Here is a 15,530-nt window from a genome sequence, read left to right as displayed (position 1 = left end):
TTTCTTCGTTCTCTTTGACCTTTTCTTTGTCTTTTTCTTCATCCTTTAATTCATCCTTTTCTTTGTCTTTGTCTTCTTTGTCCTCTTCGTCTTTTCCTTTGTCTTCTTTTTCTTCCTCCTCCTCCTCATCATCATCATGTTCTTCTTCATCATTATCATGTTCTAATTCATCATCATCATGTTCTTCTTTTTCATCATCATCATCATATTCTTCTTCATCATTATGGTTCTTTAACTTAACTTTGTCTTTGCCTTTTTCCTTGTTTTTTTCTTCTTTGTCCTTTTCTTCGTTCTCTTTTACCTTTTCTTTGTCTTTTTCTTCATCCTTTAATTCATCCTTTTCTTTGTCTTTGTCTTCTTTGTCTTCTTTGTCTTTTCCTTTGTCTTCTTTTTCTTCCTCCTCCTCCTCATCATCATCATGTTCTTCTTCATCATTATCATGTTCTAATTCATCATCATCATGTTCTTCTACTTCATCATCATCATCATATTCTTCTTCATCATTATGGTACTTTAACTTAACTTTGTCTTTGCCTTTTTCCTTGTCTTTTTCTTCTTTGTCCTTTTCTTCGTTCTCTTTGACCTTTTCTTTGTCTTTTTCTTCATCCTTTAATTCATTCTTTTCTTTGTCGTTGTCTTCTTTGTCTTTTCCTTTGTCTTCTTTTTCTTCCTCCTCCTCCTCATCATCATCATGTTCTTCTTCATCATTATCATGTTCTAATTCATCATCATCATGTTCTTCGTCTTCATCATCATCATCATATTCTTCTTCATCATTATAGTACTTTAACTTTACTTTGTCTTTGCCTTTTTCCTTGTCTTTTTCTTCTTTGTCCTTTTCTTCGTTCTCTTTGACCTTTTCTTTGTCTTTTCCTTCATCCTTTAATTCATCCTTTTCTTTGTCTTTGTCTTCTTTGTCCTCTTCGTCTTTTCCTTTGTCTTCTTTTTCTTCCTCCTCCTCCTCATCATCATCATGTTCTTCTTCATCATCATCATGTTCTAATTCATCATCATCATGTTCTTCTTCTTCATCATCATCATCATATTCTTCTTCATCATTATGGTACTTTAACTTAACTTTGTCTTTGCCTTTTTCCTTGTCTTTTTCTTCTTTGTCCTTTTCTTCGTTCTCTTTGACCTTTTCTTTGTCTTTTTCTTCATCCTTTAATTCATCCTTTTCTTTGTCTTTGTCTTCTTTGTCCTCTTCGTCTTTTCCTTTGTCTTCTTTTTCTTCCTCCTCCTCATCATCATCATCATGTTCTTCTTGATCATCATCATGTTCTAATTCATCATCATCATGTTCTTCTTCTTCATCATCATCATCATATTCTTCTTCATCATTATGGTACTTTAACTTAACTTTGTCTTTGCCTTTTTCCTTGTCTTTTTCTTCTTTGTCCTTTTCTTCGTTCTCTTTGACCTTTTCTTTGTCTTTTTCTTCATCCTTTAATTCATCCTTTTCTTTGTCTTTGTCTTCTTTGTCTTCTTTGTCTTTTCCTTTGTCTTCTTTTTCTTCCTCCTCCTCCTCATCATCATCATGTTCTTCTTCATCATTATCATGTTCTAATTCATCATCATCATGTTCTTCTACTTCATCATCATCATCATATTCTTCTTCATCATTATGGTACTTTAACTTAACTTTGTCTTTGCCTTTTTCCTTGTCTTTTTCTTCTTTGTCCTTTTCTTCGTTCTCTTTGACCTTTTCTTTGTCTTTTCCTTCATCCTTTAATTCATCCTTTTCTTTGTCTTTGTCTTCTTTGTCCTCTTCGTCTTTTCCTTTGTCTTCTTTTTCTTCCTCCTCCTCATCATCATCATCATGTTCTTCTTGATCATCATCATGTTCTAATTCATCATCATCATGTTCTTCTTCTTCATCATCATCATCATATTCTTCTTCATCATTATGGTACTTTAACTTAACTTTGTCTTTGCCTTTTTCCTTGTATTTTTCTTCTTTGTCCTTTTCTTCGTTCTCTTTGACCTTTTCTTTGTCTTTTCCTTCATCCTTTAATTCATCCTTTTCTTTGTCTTTGTCTTCTTTGTCCTCTTCGTCTTTTCCTTTGTCTTCTTTTTCTTCCTCCTCCTCATCATCATCATCATGTTCTTCTTGATCATCATCATGTTCTAATTCATCCTCATCATGTTCTTCTTCTTCATCATAATCATCATATTCTTCTTCATCATTATAGTACTTTAACTTTACTTTGTCTTTGCCTTTTTCCTTGTATTTTTCTTCTTTGTCCTTTTCTTCGTTCTCTTTGACCTTTTCTTTGTCTTTTCCTTCATCCTTTAATTCATCCTTTTCTTTGTCTTTGTCTTCTTTGTCCTCTTCGTCTTTTCCTTTGTCTTCTCTTTCTTCTTACTCATCATCATCATCATTATGTTCTTCTTCATCATTATCGTGTTCTAATTCATCATCATCATCATGTTCTTCTTCTTCATCATCATCATCATGTTCTAATTCACCCAAAAGGTGTTAAAAAAGGTCATATTGTCAGGTTCAAACACTGATGACATCTATTAAACAGACAATGAAGCAAGGAATTAAACAGAGACAAATTCCTGAAAACACAGAGTGAGATGTTTTACCTCTTGTGTGAAACACAAATGCATAAAATGACTTGACACATTAAAAAGACTAGTAGAACATTTAAAATGACTCCCTAAACACAACAAACAACTTCTGAAATGACTCTAAAACACATAAAATGACCCCTAAGAGATGCACAGTGACATGTAAAACATAAAATACTCCTAAAACACGAAATAAGACTGCTAAAACACAAAAAAAGACTCCTAAAACATGTAAAAAAGACTCCTAAAACACATAAAAAAGACTCCTAAAATACGTTAAAAATAAACTCTTAAAACTAATTAAAAACACAGAATGAGGTTTTTGCATCCTTTCCAAGCACATACATTTGGTGGCCTTGTAGGTAAACAGTGAATGGAAGACCTGAAGGATAAAAAATGTACGGGTGCGCATTCCATTTAGCTCAATTGAGGAGAAACGTCTGGGCTGTACTCTTCGTACAGTCCCCCACCACGCTCTGACCAAAGATTGTACGCCTCCTCTTTTGTTTGGACTTTCCCTCATTGCATGGCAACAGCGGTTTCTAAAGGGAAGGGGGTCGTAAATAGCCGCTGCCTTTGGTCACAAAATAGTTCAAAGAAAAAGGTGCCTGGAGGGGGATCAGGTCCTGCTTCCTCTCCGCTTTGCAGATCTTGGGTTAAGATTGAATCTTCCTGTGGATTACAATACGTCAAAGAAACCGACACCTTCATGTCGCTTCCCATCCTACACAGTGGGGTTTTACAAAGCCTTTTGATTGGTAAGATCAAAGACGGCTTTTTGTCTGCTTGCCGGGATCTCGTTGAAACACAAAGCTGTGGATACAATTATTCTGACACATTCTATTATTTTTGTTTTAAACTTTTGTGGTTTGTGCAGCCCATTGAGACACTGGTGATTTAGGGCGTTGCCCACATATGTGGTCCTCTCCAAGGTTTCTCATAGTCATCATTGTCATTGTCACCGACGTCCCACTAGGGTGAGTTTTTCTTGCCCTTATATGGGCTTTACGGAGGATGTCGTTGTGGTTTGTGCAGCCCATTGAGACACTGGTGATTTAGGGCGTTGCCCACATATGTGGTCCTCTCCAAGGTTTCTCATAGTCATCATTGTCACCGACGTCCCACTGGGGTGAGTTTTCCTTGCCCTTATATGGGCTCTACCGAGGATGTCGTTGTGGTTTGTGCAGCCCATTGAGACACTGGTGATTTAGGGCGTTGCCCACATATGCGGTCCTTTCCAAGGTTTCTCATAGTCATCATTGTCACTGTCACCGACGTCCCACTGGGTGTGAGTTTTCCTTGCCCTTATGTGGGCTCTACCGAGGATGTCGTTGTGGTTTGTACAGCCCATTGAGACACCGGTGATTTAGGGCCTTGCCCACATATGCGGTCCTCTCCAAGGTTTCTCATAGTCATCATTGTCACCGACGTCCCACTGGGGTGAGTTTTCCTTGCCCTTATATGGGCTCTACCGAGGATGTCGTTGTGGTTTGTGCAGCCCATTGAGACACTGGTGATTTAGGGCGTTGCCCACATATGCGGTCCTCTCCAAGGTTTCTCATAGTCATCATTGTCACCGACGTCCCACTGGGGTGAGTTTTCCTTGCCCTTATATGGGCTCTACCGAGAATGTTGTTGTGGTTTGTGCAGCCCATTGAGACACTGGTGATTTAGGGCGTTGCCCACATATGCGGTCCTCTCCAAGGTTTCTCATAGTCATCATTGTCACCGACGTCCCACTGGGGTGAGTTTTCCTTGCCCTTATATGGGCTCTACCGAGAATGTTGTTGTGGTTTGTGCAGCCCATTGAGACACTGGTGATTTAGGGCTATACAAATAAACATTAATTGATTGATTATATCCATAGATTAACTTCAGATCTACTTGTTGACAAAGTTTACTTATTTTTTGGTACATTTCTTCAAATATATATTTTTTCTTGCAATAGTATTTCTGAAATATCTTGCGGTACTTGGAAAAAAAAATAGCTGGTATGGTTGAATAAAAACAATCCTATTTGCTCCCCCTGACAGATGAATTCAGCAAACAGGGCCGAGGGATGGTCCTCTTCTACACGCTGAAGAACTGCACCTTCCCCGAGTACATCTTCCCCACACCGTCCGGGGTCCTGTGCCTGGACATCCATAAAAAACATTCCTACTTGGTGGCCGTGGGCTTCTATGATGGCTGTGTGGGCGTGTACAACCTGAAGAACAAGGGACTGGAACCCCAGTACAAGAGTACTTCCAACACTGGCAAGCACACTGACCCGGTCTGGCAGGTCAGGGTTCTTCTGTTTACTACACTGATTCTAACCAGCATAATGACAACATTAAATACAGTAGTGTAGTAGACCTAAGTATTCATTAAGTGCCACTATAATGACAACATTAAACACAGTAGTGTAGTAGACCTAAGGAGTCATTAAGTACCACTATAATGACATTAAAATACAGTAGTGTAGTAGACCTAAGTATTCATTAAGTGCCACTATAATGACAACATTAAACACAGTAGTGTAGTAGACCTAAGGAGTCATTAAGTACCACTATAATGACATTAAAATACAGTAGTGTAGTAGACCTAAGGAGTCATTAAGTACCACTATAATGACAACATCAAATACAGTAGTGTAGTAGACCTAAGTATTCATCAAGTACCACCATAATGACATTAAAATACAGTAGTGTAGTAGATCTAAGTAGTCATTAAGTACCACCATAATGAAAACATTAAATACAGTAGTGTAGTAGACCTAAGTATTCATTAAGTACCACCCTAATGACGTTAAAATACAGTAGTGTAGTAGACCTAAGTATTCATTAAGTACCACCATAATGACAACATTAAATACAGTAGCGTAGTAGACCTAAGTATTCATTAAGCATCACCATAATGACATTAAAATACAGTAGTGTAGTAGATCTAAGTAGTCATTAAGTACCACCATAATGAAAACATTAAATACAGTAGTGTAGTAGACCTAAGTATTCATTAAGTACCACCCTAATGACGTTAAAATACAGTAGTGTAGTAGACCTAAGTATTCATTAAGTACCACTATAATGACATTAAAATACAGTAGTGTAGTAGACCTAAGGAGTCATTAAGTACCACCATAATGACAACATTAAATACAGTAGCGTAGTAGACCTAAGTATTCATCAAGCACCACCATAATGCCATTAAAATACAGTAGTGTAGTAGATCTAAGTAGTCATTAAGTACCACCATAATGAAAACATTAAATACAGTAGTGTAGTAGACCTAAGTATTCATTAAGTACCACCCTAATGACGTTAAAATACAGTAGTGTAGTAGACCTAAGTATTCATTAAGTACCACCATGATGACAACATTAAATACAGTAGCGTAGTAGACCTAAGTATTCATTAAGCATCACCATAATGACATTGAAATACAGTAGTGTAGTAGACCTAAGTATTCATTAAGTACCACCATAATGACAACATTAAATAGGGCAGTGTAGTAGTCCTAAGTATTCATTAAGTACCACCATAATGACAACATTAAATACAGTAGTGTAGTAGACCTAAGTATTCTTTAAGCACCACCATAATGACAACATTAAATAGGGTAGTGTAGTAGACCTAAGTATTCATTAAGTACCACAATAATGACATTAAAATACAGTAGCGTAGTAGACCTAAGTATTCAGTAAGCACCACCATAATGACATTAAAATACAGTAGTGTAGTAGATCTAAGTAGTCATTAAGTACCACCCTAATGAAAACATTAAATACAGTAGTGTAGTAGACCTAAGTATTCATTAAGTACCACCCTAATGACGTTAAAATACAGTAGTGTAGTAGACCTAAGTATTCATTAAGTGCCACCATAATGACAACATTAAATACAGTAGCGTAGTAGACCTAAGTATTCATTAAGTACCACCATAATGAAAACATTAAATACAGTAGTGTAGTAGACCTAAGTATTCATTAAGCACCACCCTAATGACGTTAAAATACAGTAGTGTAGTAGACCTAAGTATTCATTAAGTACCACCATAATGACAACATTAAATAGGGCAGTGTAGTAGACCTAAGTATTCATTAAGTACCACAATAATGACATTAAAATACAGTAGCGTAGTAGACCTAAGTATTCAGTAAGTACCACCATAATGACAACATTAAATACAGTAGTGTAGTAGACCTAAGTATTCATTAAGTACCACCATAATGACAACATTGAACACAGTAGCGTAGTAGACCTAAGTATTCATTAAGCATCACCATAATGACATTAAAATACAGTAGTGTAGTAGACCTAAGTATTCATTAAGTACCACCATAATGACAACATTAAATAGGGCAGTGTAGTAGTCCTAAGTATTCATTAAGTACCACCATAGTGACAACATTAAATACAGTAGTGTAGTAGACCTAAGTATTCTTTAAGCACCACCATAATGACAACATTAAATAGGGTAGTGTAGTAGACCTAAGTATTCATTAAGTACCACAATAATGACATTAAAATACAGTAGCGTAGTAGACCTAAGTATTCAGTAAGTACCACCATAATGACAACATTAAATACAGTAGTGTAGTAGACCTAAGTATTCATTAAGCACCACCATAATGACAACATTAAATACAGTAGTGTAGTAGACCTAAGTATTCATTAAGTACCACAATAATGACATTAAAATACAGTAGTGTAGTAGACCTAAGTATTCATTAAGCATCACCATAATGACATTAAAATACAGTAGTGTAGTAGATCTAAGTAGTCATTAAGTACCACCATAATGAAAACATTAAATACAGTAGTGTAGTAGACCTAAGTATTCATTAAGTACCACCCTAATGACGTTAAAATACAGTAGTGTAGTAGACCTAAGTATTCATTAAGTACCACCATAATGACAACATTAAATACAGTAGCGTAGTAGACCTAAGTATTCATTAAGCATCACCATAATGACATTGAAATACAGTAGTGTAGTAGACCTAAGTATTCATTAAGTACCACCATAATGACAACATTAAATAGGGCAGTGTAGTAGTCCTAAGTATTCATTAAGTACCACCATAATGACAACATTAAATACAGTAGTGTAGTAGACCTAAGTATTCTTTAAGCACCATCATAATGACAACATTAAATAGGGTAGTGTAGTAGACCTAAGTATTCATTAAGTACCACAATAATGACATTAAAATACAGTAGCGTAGTAGACCTAAGTATTCAGTAAGTACCACCATAATGACAACATTAAATACAGTAGTGTAGTAGACCTAAGTATTCATTAAGTACCACCATAATGACAACATTAAATACAGTAGTGTAGTAGACCTAAGTATTCTTTAAGCACCACCATAATGACAACATTAAATAGGGTAGTGTAGTAGACCTAAGTATTCATTAAGTACCATAATAATGACATTAAAATACAGTAGCGTAGTAGACCTAAGTATTCAGTAAGTACCACCATAATGACAACATTAAATACAGTAGTGTAGTAGACCTAAGTATTCATTAAGCATCACCATAATGACATTAAAATACAGTAGTGTAGTAGACCTAAGTATTCATTAAGTACCACCATAATGACAACATTAAATAGGGCAGTGTAGTAGTCCTAAGTATTCATTAAGTACCACCATAATGACAACATTAAATGCAGTAGTGTAGTAAACCTAAGTATTCTTTAAGCACCACCATAATGACAACATTAAATAGGGTAGTGTAGTAGACCTAAGTATTCATTAAGTACCACAATAATGACATTAAAATACAGTAGCGTAGTAGACCTAAGTATTCAGTAAGTGCCACCATAATGACAACATTAAATACAGTAGTGTAGTAGACCTAAGTATTCATTAAGCACCACCATAATGACAACATTAAATACAGTAGTGTAGTAGACCTAAGTATTCATTAAGTACCACAATAATGACATTAAAATACAGTAGCGTAGTAGACCTAAGTATTCATTAAGTACCACCATAATGACAACATTGAATACAGTAGCGTAGTAGACCTAAGTATTCATTGAAAACAAGGCAGAGGTTTTATTTGAAATGAATAATCCATCTAAGAGTTTGGTCACTGTAATGTTCCACACAGTTAGAACAGTAACACTGTGTTAGAATGTAGTCAAATAAAAGACTAGTAATTAGTGATTAGAATGGTGTGGAGTACTGGTGCAATGTAATCAGCTGCAGTTGCAATCAGGTGTGCTGGCAGAAAGACGACTTGGACAACAAGCAGAGTTTCTACTCGGTGTCCTCGGACGGTCGTGTGGTGTCTTGGACTCTCATCCAGGTGTGTTGTCATGATGCAAACTTCTCACAGTCCAGTCCAAGCTTTCCTTCTTCTGGTCTCCATCTAGTCCTGCACAGTGTCCATGTCTTCTGTGTCCATGTCTTCTGTGTCCATGTCTTCTGCTGCATAGACATGGACAACATTCTTTGGGGAACTATTTACAATCTTTAGTGAACAAATGTTTTGACACACACACCAGCAACACGTGACAAAGAAGTTGGGAAAAGTGGCAATAAATACTGATAAAGTTGAGGAATGCTCATCAAACACTTATTTGGAACATCCCACAGGTGTGCAGGCTAATTGGGAACAGGTGGGTGCCATGATTGGGTATAAAATCAGCTTCCCCAAAAAATGCTCGGTCTTTCACAAGAAAGGATGGGGCGAGGTACACCCCTTTGTCCACAACTGCGTGAGCAAATAGTCAAACAGTTTAAGAACAACATTTCTCAAAGTGCAATTGCAAGAAATTGAGGGATTTCAACATCTACGCTCCATAATATCATCAAAAGGTTCAGAGAATCTGGAGAAATCACTCCACGTAAGCAGCATGGCCGGAAACCAACATTGAATGACCTTGACCATCTTCAAAAACCGACATCAATCTGTAAAGGATATCACCACATGGACTCAGGAACACTTCAGAAAACCACTGTGAGTAACTACAGTCGGTTGCTACATCCGTAAGTGCAATTTAAAGCTCTACTATGCAAAGCAAAAGCCATTTATCAACAACATCCAGAAACGCCGCCGGCATTTCTGGGCCCGAGGTCATCTAAGATGGACTGATGCAAAGTGGAAAAGTGTTCTGTGGTCTGACGAGTCCACATTTCAAATTGCTTTTGGAAATATTCCACATTGTGTCATCTGGACCAAAGGGGAAGCGAACCATCCAGACTGTTATCCACACAAAGTTGAAAAGCCAGCATGTGTGATGGTATGGGGGTGCATTAGTGCCCAAGGCATGGGTAACTTACACATCTGTGAAGGCACCATTAATGCTGAAAGGTACATACAGGTTTTGGAACAACATATGCTGCCATTTAAGCGCCGTCTTTTCCATGGACGCCCCTGCTTATTTCAGCAAGACAACGCCAAGCCACATTCAGCACGTGTTACAACAGTGCGGGTACTTTCCTGGCCCGCCTGCAGTCCAGACCTGTCTCCCATGGAAAATGTGCGGCGCATTATAAAGCGTAAAATACGACAACAAGACTGTTGAAGGACTGAAGCTCTACATAAAACAAGAATAGGAAAGAATTCCACTTTCAAAGCTTCAACAATTAGTTTCCTCAGTTCCCAAACGTTTATTTAGTGTTGTTAAAAGAAAAGGTGATGTAACACAGTGGTGAACATGCCCTTTCCCAACTACTTTGGCACGTGTTGCAGCCATCAAATTCTAAGTTAATTATTATTTGCAAAAAAAAAAAAATAGTGTTTATGAGTTTGTAGCATATTCAACTGAATATGGATTGAAAAGGATTTGCAGATCATTGTATTCTGTTTATATTTACATCTAACACAATTTCCCAACTCATATGGAAACGGGGTTTGTATTTATGTCCGCCCTGAGATGTCTAGGTTGTGAGTTCAACCCCCGGCCGAGTCATACCAAGGACTGTAAAAATGGGAGCTATTACCTCCCTGCTTGGCACTCAACATTAAGGGTTGGAATCGGGGGTTAAATCACCAAAAAAATTTCCCGGGCGCGACCACCACTGCTGCTCACTGCTCCCCTCACCTCCTAGGGGGTGAATAAGGAGATGGGTCAAATTCACCACATCTAGTGTGTGTGTGACAATCATTGGTACTTTACTTTTTCATTATTAAAATGTTGATCGGCTTATATGTGTATGTTTGTATGTATATATGTATATATGTATATATGTATGTATGTATATATGTATATATGTATACATGTATATATGTATGTATGTATATATGTATATATGTATGTATAATTGCATCACATTATATTTAATGCAGAATGAGCTCATCTTCTCAGACGCCATCAGACTAAGTCTAACTGGTCCAGTTTCTGAGGGCCCAGATGGTCTTGGTGAGGTCACCACAGGTGAGAATATTATTCATATCAACATTATGAATTATCTCATGTCATTTCTCACAGGTAAACATCTTTTTGCTCAGTGAAGTTGTGACTTAATAACACTTTATACCTGTTGTCCACACAGCTGCTGGTACTTGCATGGACTTCCACAGGCAGATGGACTCTCTCTTCCTTGTCGGCACTGAGGAGGGTAACATACACAAGGTGTGTCGGCACTGAGGAGGGTAACATACACAAGGTGTGTCGGCACTGAGGAGGGTAACATACACAAGGTGTGTCGGCACTGAGGAGGGTAACATACACAAGGTGTGTCGGCACTGAGGAGGGTAACATACACAAGGTGTGTCGGCACTGAGGAGGGTAACATACACAAGGTGTGTCGGCACTGAGGAGGGTAACATACACAAGGTGTGTCGGCACTGAGGAGGGTAACATACACAAGGTGTGTCGGCACTGAGGAGGGTAACATACACAAGGTGTGTCGGCACTGAGGAGGGTAACATACACAAGGTGTGTCGGCACTGAGGAGGGTAACATACACAAGGTGTGTCGGCACTGAGGAGGGTAACATACACAAGGTGTGTCGGCACTGAGGAGGGTAACATACACAAGGTGTGTTGGCACTGAGGAGGGTAACATACACAAGGTGTGTCGGCACTGAGGAGGGTAACATACACAAGGTGTGTTGGCACTGAGGAGGGTAACATACACAAGGTGTGTTGGCACTGAGGAGGGTAACATACACAAAGTATGTTGGCACTGAGGAGGGTAACATACACAAGGTGTGTCGGCACTGAGGAGGGTAACATACACAAGGTGTGTCGGCACTGAGGAGGGTAACATACACAAGGTATGTTGGCACTGAGGAGGGTAACATACACAAGGTGTGTCGGCACTGAGGAGGGTAACATACACAAGGTGTGTCGGCACTGAGGAGGGTAACATACACAAGGTGTGTTGGCACTGAGGAGGGTAACATACACAAGGTGTGTCGGCACTGAGGAGGGTAACATACACAAGGTGTGTCGGCACTGAGGAGGGTAACATACACAAGGTGTGTCGGCACTGAGGAGGGTAACATACACAAGGTTTGTTGGCACTGAGGAGGGTAACATACACAAGGTGTGTTGGCACTGAGGAGGGTAACATACACAAGGTGTGTTGGCACTGAGGAGGCTAACATACACAAGGTGTGTTGGCACTGAGGAGGGTAACATACACAAGGTGTGTTGGCACTGAGGAGGGTAACATACACAAGGTGTGTTGCCACTGAGGAGGGTAACATACACAAGGTGTGTCGGCACTGAGGAGGGTAACATACACAAGGTGTGTCGGCACTGAGGAGGGTAACATACACAAGGTGTTTTGGCACTGAGGAGGGTAACATACACAAGGTATGTCGGCACTGAGGAGGGTAACATACACAAGGTGTGTCGGCACTGAGGAGGGTAACATACACAAGGTGTGTCGGCACTGAGGAGGGTAACATACACAAGGTGTGTCGGCACTGAGGAGGGTAACATACACAAGGTGTGTTGGCACTGAGGAGGGTAACATACACAAGGTGTGTTGGCACTGAGGAGGGTAACATACACAAGGTGTGTCGGCACTGAGGAGGGTAACATACACAATGTGTGTCGGCACTGAGGAGGGTAACATACACAAGGTGTGTTGGCACTGAGGAGGGTAACATACACAAGGTTTGTTGGCACTGAGGAGGGTAACATACACAAGGTGTGTTGGCACTGAGGAGGGTAACATACACAAGGTGTGTTGGCACTGAGGAGGGTAACATACACAAGGTGTGTCGGCACTGAGGAGGGTAACATACACAAGGTGTGTCGGCACTGAGGAGGGTAACATACACAAGGTGTTTTGGCACTGAGGAGGGTAACATACACAAGGTATGTCGGCACTGAGGAGGGTAACATACACAAGGTGTGTCGGCACTGAGGAGGGTAACATACACAAGGTGTGTCGGCACTGAGGAGGGTAACATACACAAGGTGTGTCGGCACTGAGGAGGGTAACATACACAAGGTGTGTTGGCACTGAGGAGGGTAACATACACAAGGTGTGTTGGCACTGAGGAGGGTAACATACACAAGGTGTGTTGGCACTGAGGAGGGTAACATACACAAGGTGTGTTGGCACTGAGGAGGGTAACATACACAAGGTGTGTTGGCACTGAGGAGGTAACATACACAAGGTGTGTCGGCACTGAGGAGGGTAACATACACAAGGTGTGTTGGCACTGAGGAGGGTAACATACACAAGGTGTGTCGGCACTGAGGAGGGTAACATACACAAGGTGTGTTGGCACTGAGGAGGGTAACATACACAAGGTGTGTCGGCACTGAGGAGGGTAACATACACAAGGTGTGTCGGCACTGAGGAGGGTAACATACACAAGGTGTGTTGGCACTGAGGAGGGTAACATACACAAGGTGTGTCGGCACTGAGGAGGGTAACATACACAAGGTGTGTCGGCACTGAGGAGGGTAACATACACAAGGTGTGTTGGCACTGAGGAGGGTAACATACACAAGGTGTGTCGGCACTGAGGAGGGTAACATACACAAGGTGTGTCGGCACTGAGGAGGGTAACATACACAAGGTGTGTCGGCACTGAGGAGGGTAACATACACAAGGTGTGTTGGCACTGAGGAGGGTAACATACACAAGGTTTGTTGGCACTGAGGAGGGTAACATACACAAGGTGTGTTGGCACTGAGGAGGGTAACATACACAAGGTGTGTCGGCACTGAGGAGGGTAACATACACAAGGTTTGTTGGCACTGAGGAGGGTAACATACACAAGGTGTGTTGGCACTGAGGAGGGTAACATACACAAGGTGTGTCGGCACTGAGGAGGGTAACATACACAAGGTGTGTTGGCACTGAGGAGGGTAACATACACAAGGTGTGTTGGCACTGAGGAGGGTAACATACACAAGGTGTGTTGGCACTGAGGAGGGTAACATACACAAGGTGTGTTGGCACTGAGGAGGGTAACATACACAAGGTGTGTTGGCACTGAGGAGGGTAACATACACAAAGTATGTTGGCACTGAGGAGGGTAACATACACAAGGTGTGTCGGCACTGAGGAGGGTAACATACACAAGGTGTGTTGGCACTGAGGAGGGTAACATACACAAGGTGTGTTGGCACTGAGGAGGGTAACATACACAAGGTGTGTTGGCACTGAGGAGGGTAACATACACAAGGTGTGTCGGCACTGAGGAGGGTAACATACACAAAGTATGTTGGCACTGAGGAGGGTAACATACACAAGGTGTGTCGGCACTGAGGAGGGTAACATACACAAGGTTTGTTGGCACTGAGGAGGGTAACATACACAAGGTGTGTCGGCACTGAGGAGGGTAACATACACAAGGTGTGTTGGCACTGAGGAGGGTAACATACACAAGGTGTGTTGGCACTGAGGAGGGTAACATACACAAGGTTTGTTGGCACTGAGGAGGGTAACATACACAAGGTGTGTTGGCACTGAGGAGGGTAACATACACAAGGTGTGTCGGCACTGAGGAGGGTAACATACACAAGGTGTGTTGGCACTGAGGAGGGTAACATACACAAGGTGTGTTGGCACTGAGGAGGGTAACATACACAAGGTGTGTCGGCACTGAGGAGGGTAACATACACAAGGTGTGTTGGCACTGAGGAGGGTAACATACACAAGGTATGTTGGCACTGAGGAGGGTAACATACACAAGGTGTGTTGGCATAGGGCGTTTATTGTAGCGTCCCAGAAGAGTTAGTGCTGCAAGGGGTTCTGGGTATTTGTTCTGTTGTGTTACAGTGCGAATTGTGTTTGTCGTTAATGTTTGGTGTGGGTTCACAGTGTGGCGCATATTTGTAACAGTGTTAAAGTTGTTTATACAGCCACCATCAGTGTGACCTGTATGGCTGTTGATCAAGTATGCTTTGCATTCACTTGTGTGTGTGAAAAGCCGTAGATCAGGGGTCACCAACCTTTTTGAAACCAAGAGCTATTCTTGGGTACTGATTAATGTGAAGGGCTACCAGTTCGATACACACTTAAATAAATTGTATTTCTGTCTGTGATTCCATCGTACATTTTTTTCCTTTTACGGAAGGTTTTTTGTAGAGAATAAATGATGAAAAAACACTTAATTGAATGGTTTAAAAGAGGAGAAATCACACAAAAAAAAGAAAAGTAAATTTTGAAACATAGTTTATCATCAATTCCGACTCTTTAAAATTCAAAATTCAAAATTCTGCCAAAAAAAAGAAGAGAAAAACTACCTAATTTGAATCTTTTTGAAAAAATTTAAAAAAGAATTTATGGAACATCATTAGTAATTTTTCGTGATTAGGATTAATTTTAGAATTTTGATGACATGTTTTAAATTGTTTAAAATCCAATATGCACTTTGTTAGAATATATAACAAATTGAACCAAGCTACTCGTTATTTCTTCTAGATTTTCCAGAACAAAATTTTTTAAAAATACATTCAAAAGACTTCGAAATAAGATTTAAGTTCTATTCTACAGATTTTCTAGATTTGCCAGAATATTTTGGGGGGAATTTTTTAATG

At 39.9% G+C, this 15,530-nt stretch overlaps 1 protein-coding gene across 1 annotated transcript in view; it reads left to right on the top strand.

The window, feature by feature from the left end:
- The window catches only part of LOC133535465 (dynein axonemal intermediate chain 1-like), a 51,525-nt gene that overhangs the window by 22,413 nt on the left and 13,582 nt on the right, over positions 1-15,530 (top strand). The window contains exons 13-16 of the mRNA XM_061875326.1: positions 4,611-4,858; positions 8,787-8,876; positions 10,863-10,950; positions 11,069-11,148. Coding sequence (XP_061731310.1) covers positions 4,611-4,858; positions 8,787-8,876; positions 10,863-10,950; positions 11,069-11,148 — 506 coding nt within the window. The remainder of the gene's footprint in view (positions 1-4,610; positions 4,859-8,786; positions 8,877-10,862; positions 10,951-11,068; positions 11,149-15,530) is intronic.

The sequence above is a fragment of the Nerophis ophidion genome, linkage group LG16 (genome assembly GCF_033978795.1).
Source record: "Nerophis ophidion isolate RoL-2023_Sa linkage group LG16, RoL_Noph_v1.0, whole genome shotgun sequence".
Lineage (NCBI taxonomy): Eukaryota > Metazoa > Chordata > Actinopteri > Syngnathiformes > Syngnathidae > Nerophis > Nerophis ophidion.
Note: the sequence above shows the minus strand (reverse complement) of the source record. Positions and strands in the feature narration are given on the sequence as shown.